This window comes from Trichosurus vulpecula, chromosome 7 (genome assembly GCF_011100635.1).
Source record: "Trichosurus vulpecula isolate mTriVul1 chromosome 7, mTriVul1.pri, whole genome shotgun sequence".
Taxonomy (NCBI): Eukaryota; Metazoa; Chordata; class Mammalia; order Diprotodontia; family Phalangeridae; genus Trichosurus; species Trichosurus vulpecula.
This window is the reverse complement of record NC_050579.1, coordinates 160995810-161003749: the sequence shown is the minus strand read 5'-3', so window position 1 is coordinate 161003749 and position 7940 is coordinate 160995810. Positions and strand designations below refer to the sequence as shown.

At 39.4% G+C, this 7940-nt stretch overlaps 1 protein-coding gene across 1 annotated transcript; it reads left to right on the top strand.

Annotated features, from left to right (window-relative positions):
- Window positions 1-470: 470 nt before the first annotated feature.
- On the top strand, window positions 471-1370 carry LOC118857693 (3-mercaptopyruvate sulfurtransferase-like). The gene has a single exon (XM_036768264.1). It carries the CDS (start codon window positions 486-488, stop codon window positions 1368-1370), a length of 885 nt encoding a protein of 294 aa, XP_036624159.1. The 5' UTR covers window positions 471-485.
- The last annotated feature ends 6570 nt before the right edge of the window (window positions 1371-7940 follow it).

The following is a 7940-nucleotide window of genomic DNA, read 5'->3' as shown; positions in this document are numbered from 1 at the left end:
AGTGCTGCAGGGTAATAAGTAATATATCTAAGTGGGTGGTTTTGTCTTCTTTCTTGCCTTCAGGTACTCTTTCTCATTAAGTCACAAGCACCATCTGCTTGAATTTCCTTTTACATGCATATTTTCATTAAATGTGTATTAACAGGGAAGTCATATAAAGTAGGTAACCTGACACCCATAGTTGGTATTCACGTACCAATTATCTACGACAACATATGCACTGCTTCCTATTCTCCTCAGTGTTGTAGTTACTATCATTTGTAATATCTCTGTGGTGACACAGATTAACTTGCATGGAAATTATGTTGCATAAGAAAAAAAATATCGGCCGCCTCCTACCATGAGAGCAAAACCCAGGCTTCTTGAGAACCCATCCAGGAAGGGACACTGAGCTGATCTAGGAGCTGTACATGGCTGAGGAGGCCCAGTCTAGAGGGTCCCAGGAGGCCTCAAGTCAGACAGAATCCGGCCAAAAGCCAGGTGTCATGGCTGCAGGATCCCTCTTCAGAGCTCTGGTGTCAGCCAAGTGGGTGGCTAAGTCCTTGAAGGAATCCCAGCCCCTGAAGCTGCTGGATGCCTCCTGGTACCTGTCCAAATTGAAACGAGACGCTCGGCAGGAGTTTGAAAAAGGTCACATCCCTGGAGCAGCCTTCTTCGACATCGACCTCTGCAGTGACCAGACGTCCCCCTATGACCACATGCTGCCCAGTGCTACAGAGTTTGCTGAGTATGTTGGCAAGCTGGGGGTGGGGAACGGCTCCCACGTGGTGGTATATGATGCCAGTGACCAGGGCCTCTACTCCGCCCCCCGATTGTGGTGGATGTTTAGGGCCTTTGGGCACGAGACTGTCTCACTGCTGGATGGAGGGTTAAGGAACTGGAAGTGGGAGGGCTACCCACTGAGCTCTGGCAGGGCCTGCCCAATTCAAGCAGAGTTCCAGGCCACCCTCAACCCGATGTTTGTGAAGACCTATGAAGATATCAAGGAGAACATCGAATCACGTTGGTTCCAGGTTGTAGATTCCCGTGTTGAAGGGCGCTTCAGGGGCATTGAGCCAGAACCCCGGGAAGGCATCGAACCTGGCCACATCCCTGGCACCTTGAACATTCCCTTCATTGACTTCATGACTGAGGAGGGCCTGGAGAAGAGCCCTGATGCCATCCAAAGACTGTTCCAGGACAACAAGGTGGACCTCTCAAAGCCCCTGGTGGCAACTTGTGGCTCAGGCATCACTGCCTGCCATGTAGCCCTGGGTGCGTATCTCTGTGGCAAGCCTGATGTGGCCATCTATGATGGATCCTGGGTGGAGTGGTACATGCGTGCCCGGCCTGAGGATGTCATCTCAGAGGGCAGAGGCAAGACTTTCTGAGGCAGGGGTCTTCCCTGCCCCCAGGCCACCAGCCTTTACCACCCCAGGATGGGGGGTAGGCTGACCTAACAGTTTTTCCCAAGTCTTTTTTAAATACAGTGGCCAAATTTAATTTTTTTTTTATCATTTTCAAGGTGTGCCCTGTGTGGCACACCCTACCTCTCCCTTCTCTTTGGGAGGCCCATGGAATATTCCATTTTGGAGATGAAAGACAAATGCCATTGTTAAAAGGGGGAGGAGGGCATGGAGGCACCTTTGGCAATGGTAAAGGGATCTGTTGGAGTTGATTGAAGTGGAGAAGGGGGAAAAGAGAAGGGCTTGCCTAGCCCCAAATATGGCCCTCTGAAATGTAGCCTGTGCAGATCACCAGACCTACCTCCTATCTTTTGATGTCAATAAATGTGAAATATTTAATCTTTAAAAAAAAAAGAAAAGAAAAAAATCTCCCCCCAAATGGGGAATGGGATAAGGAGCAGTGATTAGTTTTAATTGCATTAATTTTTCATTATGCAGAAATATCACTCTCAGCTCAGTATATGGTAATGTAGGAGAATAGAGAGGTTTCCTTGTCTACAGGCTAGAAAAGGAATCTGATTCCTTTGTTTTGGGTTGGTGTGAAAACTAGTTCAGCTGCCCAAATCTGAGTAGAACTTAGAATAATTTCTTTGTTATAACTTACTTTAAGATCCAGTGGTTTACAGAAGAAATTTTGCTATAAAAATAAACGTGTTGAATTTCAGCATGCCTGAATTTAGCAGCATGTTCAGAACTGAAGGACTATCTGTTTTGGGGAGGCTGGATGATAAATTACCTGTATTCCTTCTTCCCTTAATAGAGTACAAAGTCACCAAGAAAATTACAGCAAACTCAGAAAGCTTTAGAACACTTAAAATAATGTCGGTCAGGATGAAAGTAATGTTTTGGAAGATATGGGTCTCGTTTTCTTCATCTGTAAAATAAATTGATTAGACTCAATGTTGAAGGTCTTTTCTAGCTTGAAACATATGATCCTAAGATCATATCTAGTGAACCTTTTAAATGAGATCATCCAAATACTGGAAGTTAACTGATACCTTTAACTTTTTCTGTAAAATCATTAAATTAACATTCCAGAAAATGTTTAACTGCCAGCTCTCCCCTCCTGAAAAAAAATGTAGATAAAACATACTTTTAAAGGTTAATCTGCATCATTAACATTTTTCCTGGCACTTTCTTAAATCTAGACAATGAACAAAACAATAAATCAAGACCTGATTTGTAGCATTTGCCAGTTTCCAAAGTGTAAATGCTCATGCTGAAAACTGAACAATTCAAAAAGTGAACTACATATAGCTCACTCCCAGATATGCTGAAATCAAGTGTTAAATTTGGAATTTTCAGAATTAAGTAATTAAAATAGTTTAATCATATGTGCTCTTGAATTACGATAACATTTCATTCCCCTCTGCAAAAAAAAAAAATATAATTTGCAACTGGAAACAAAACCTGATAGACCAGTCAGTCATTGCTCCAGGCTGAATAGCAAATTGTGGTTTTTCCTCTTTAAAAAAAAAAAAAAAGCTCTCAAAAATTTTGAATCAATTTGGGAATATAAGTGAGGTATTAACAAAACTGACAAATTCAAATGAAGTTCTCTAATGGTTACAGAAATCCAGTAAGCCTTATTCAGTCTTGAGTTTAAGAATTTCAGTGTATTATAAAACTAGATTATTTGATTTCTTAGTTCCCAAAACAAGAAAACACTGGCTATATTAAATATTTGTATTCTACTTTTTATGTCTACTTATTTATTTTTCCTTTACTTTGTACATGTAGTGGGCTGTGGGAACATTCCTTAAGCTATCAATGTATATTGGACCCTTCAATTAAAGTCAGAAAACATCTACTTCACTGCCTGTATAAACTGAAACATAGGTTTATAATTACAAGCATAATATTGACTCCCAAACAACGCATATTTAAATCTACTAGGAAAAAAAATGTGCCTGTAACCACAAATCACAACAGACAATTACTAGAATTTAATTCTTAAAGGAGCAAATAAACCTGACCTTGCATACCTGAATATTTGCATTTAATTATAGCACAGCTTTAATAAGTAAAGAAGTTATTTATCTAAATTATTTAGGATTTAGTTCATGATATTTTTTGCTTTTCCTAGAAAGATCTGATGAGTGAGAAATGCATAAGGAAGTAAAAACATGAAATGAATTATGTTCAGACCGGGTGTCATATATGACAAAGAGGGTTTGGGTAGGTTCCTATTCCTTGTACAAGAAAAGGTGGATAACAGTATTGATTGTAATAGGTTTTATTATGGTCTACACAAGAAATTGCCGTTGCTTAATCTACTTAGGGAAAGAGAATTTCTCTGAGGTACCATTATGCAAATGCTTTCAGCACATGAAGAAATACCCTCATTTCAAAGAAACATTTCTTTTCAGAAAATTAGAACACAGATTCTAAACATTGTATTTTACTTAGAATTTTTTTTTCCAAAGAGGGCTACTAAAGTAACTGTTGCTAGTAAAAAGCCTTTCTTATTACTTTTTATATCCTTTGCTACTGTGAATCAGTTATTTTCGTCAAAAGAGGTCTTATGTGACTTTGTGGATCATATAAGATTTATCATATTTTCAGGCATTAAAATCCAGTTGACTCTAGCAAAGTGAAGTGGATTGTTGAGCTTTTATCTGGATAACTTAAAACATAATTTTGCTTCTGAATTTTTTCCCTCTTGTTTAAGTAACTCCACTTCACATTGTTATTACAGTCTTGATCTGATAGGAATGACAGTACAAAAATTGAAGAATGTACAATGCATATTATGGATAAAACTCGCCTTCATCAGCATAAGAGATGACATGTTGTCAAATGTGTACATATAGTTTTCATTTCGGAAGGTTATGTTTTAAGGTCCTCACTGTCTTATAAATGCCTCTTAATGGCACCATTTCAGAATGATCTTCGATGAGTCACTAATCTCCTAAAACACACATAAGAAACTGGTTTCTTCTTTTCATCCTGAATATCTTCAGTGATTGCTAAAACACAATTTCCTCTGACAGCTTTTCATTGCCCAATTCATTTTTAATCATCGAGGTGGAGCTTTTCCAGTTCCCAGCCGGCCTAGGTATTTCAACAAGTGTAATTCAACTCAACTGGTATTTTGTTGAGCACATACTATGGGCCTAGATTGTTAACTCTACCTCTGATTTAACAGAAGCATAAGATATAGACCTTTTTCTCAATGTGTTTAGAATCACATTACGGAAATCAGACCTAGATGCATAAAACAATTAGAGGATGACATGAGTCGGTATATCAAAACATGTGATATAGCCAATGGTTTCTTACATATTTTGGTCTTTTGTCCTATTAACCCCCATCTTACTTTTTTTCAGAATAAAAATATTTATAGAGGCAGCTAGGTGGCACAGTGGCACCAGCCTTGGAGTCAGAAGGATCTGAGTTCAAATCCAACCTCAAATAATTACTAGATAGCTGTGTGACTCTGGGGAAATCGCTTAACCCCCATTGCCTCCAAAAACAAACAACCCCCCCCAAAACCCAGAATAAAAATATATACCTCTCTTCATTTTTACCATGTTAGTTTCATTGTTGGATTTTCCATGATAAATTCCAGGCTTTCCTTCTATGTCAATCATTTATCTAATTACATTGCTTGGTCATTCCCATTACCTATTTATATTAAAATATTTTAGTCATTTCCTACTTCAACAGGTCTATAAGGCAACTATGTGGTGCAGTGGATAGAATGCTGGGTCTGGAGTCAGAAGGCCTGAGTTCAAAACTGGCCTCAGAGCTTACTATCTGTGTGACCCCGGGCAAGTAACTAAATTTCTGTCTGTCCCAATCTCCTCAACTGTAAAATGAAGATAATCACAACACCTTCCTCCCAGGGTTGTTCTGAGCCTCAAATGAGGTAATATTTATAAAGCCCTTAGCACAGTGCTTGGCATATAGTTGTTTTTTAGTCATTTCAGTCACATACGACCCTTGTGACCCAATTTGGGGTTTGCCGTTTCCTTCTCTAGCTCGTTTTACAGATAAGAAAACTGAGGCACAACAGGGTTAAGTGACTTGCCCAGGGTCATATAGCTAGTGTCTGAAGCCAGATTTGAACTCAGGAAGATAACTCATCCTGACTCTAACCCTGGCAGTCTATCCACTTTTTATATGTGTGTGTGTGTGTATTATGTATGTATATACATGTATATATGTATATATATGTATATATACACATATATGTATACACGTATATACATACATACATACACACACATACCTCTTAGCTGCCCATGGCTTGTCGTAGATGCTTAGTAGATACTTAATTCCCTTCCGAGTCATTGATATCGGTGATAAACATCCTGTGCAACTCTTGTTCATACAATTTTGAAAAACCTGTTATGGTTTGATCTGAGATAGTGAAGACTTGAAATAATGGGCTGTACCCCAGCTGGAGAAGATTTTCTTTTCCTTGAATTTGAGGGTTGGGAAGTTTTCTGAATGGCAAAGTATATGTGAATAGCATCCTGGGTCTCAAGCTGTTTCCCCCTCCCCGAGGGATCTTAGCGTTGCAGGGAGAGATCTCCCCAGAGGACAGCAGTGGCAGAACAGGAATTAGGTAACTTCCTGGTATAGAGATCCTTGGTCCCAGTTCCCTCACCCCACCATATGCTGTCCCTATAATGTGGTGCAATAGGAAGAATAAAGAATTTTTGGAGTCAGGATGCCTTGGTTCAAATCTCAACTTCATTACTTAACTTCTCGTAAGACCTTAGGAAAGTCACTTCATCTTGCTGGGTCTCAATTTCCTCATTTAAAAAATGAGAAGGTAAGACTGAAGATAATTTCAAAGATCGTTCATACCTCCAAATCTATGATCCTTTATTCTCCAGTAAGTTCCACTTGTTGGAGACCTTCTGGAGCTCGTGACAGGAAGTGGATAGCAATGGAGTGGCAGACTGTTCATTTATTATCCCTGGAGTCAGGAGGACCTGAGTCCAAATCCTGCTTTAAGCACTTACCAGCAGTGTGACCCTGGGCAAGTCACTTAACTCTGATTGCCTCCAAAAAACTGGCAACAATAACAAAAAACTAAGAATCTCCCACCAACCTGTAACATTATTATTGAAATGCCTGAATAATATATTAAAGGGATAGTAATATAAATTCAAGTTCACAAATTTAAAGCACATAATTGATAGATAGTCTTAAGTCCTGTGGTTCTACTAAGTAACAGTGTGTATGACTATGTTCATTTTTTCCCTTGTCATGGTGATCAGGATAAGTATTATTTGATGGTGGTCTGGGAATAGTCAAAGCAGAAATGAAGATAGTTATTAAAATTAATACAAGATGAAGATAGGTTGAAAATTCCAGAAAACATAGAACTGTTTTCCTTTGTTCTTTCATCCTAATAATATTGAATAGCCACTTCAAGGAATTTCTCAGATTTTGGAGCACTTGTTTCAGTGAATCATTCCTTTCTCGGAAGGTTTTTACTTTCTTCTTATTTTCTAATTTTATTTTTTTTACCTAGTTTATCCAATTCCTTCTGGTTTATGATTTTATTCATTTCTTCCCAGTTTGAATTGTGTATATCATCTACATCTCTTGTTCCTTAAGTTGTAAATGAAAAGTTGTTGTCCCAGATATGCTTAGTTAATATTTCTGTCCAACTGGGTCTTAATTCATTAATTCAGAGTCACCCAGGACCTCATATCTAATCATTTAAAGCCTCTTATTCTCTCTCCTCTTTTCTCTCTCTTCTTCCCCTCCCTCTCTCTATATCTCTGTCTTTCTGCTTCTCTCGCAGTCCCCACTGCCAACACCCATTTTAGGTAGGATTGAGAAATTGTTTAATTCAGCTATTCAGCAAATATATCTTGAATGTCTATTGTGCGCTAGGCACTAATCATGCTAATAGTTGTGCGGTTCGTCCTTCATTCTTGAAGAGGACCATGACCTCGGAGGTGGTGACATGACTTGCATTGAGTCGGATTTGAGCGAGGGAGAGCTGTGCAAAGTCACCAGCCTCACTTTATCCTCCAGAGCCATCTGGGTCTATAGGTCAGATACAGATCAGGATGACTGGAGATGGCCCAGCTGATAACACTGGCTAATATTTAAATAGTGCTCTAAGGGTTATAAAGTGCTTTACCTATTTTATCCTCTATGAGGTAGATTCATTCTGTTACTATTCCCGTTTTACAGATGAAGAAACTGGGGCTGAGAGCAGTTACTTGCCCAGGGTCACACAGCTAGTAAATGTCTGAGCCAAGAGTAGGGAACCTGGGTCCTCAAGGCCACATGTGGTCCTCTAGGTCCTCAAGGGTGGCCCTTTGACTGAATCCAAACTTCACAGAACAAATCCCGTTAATAAAAGGATTTGTTCTGTAAAACTTGGACTCAGTCAAAAGGCTGCACCCGAGGACCTAGAAGGCCACATGTGGCCTCAAGGCAGTAGTTTCCTCACCCCTGCTCTGAGCTGAGCCAGGATTTAAACTCTGGTCTTCCAGATTTCAAGTCCAATATTTTAATTTT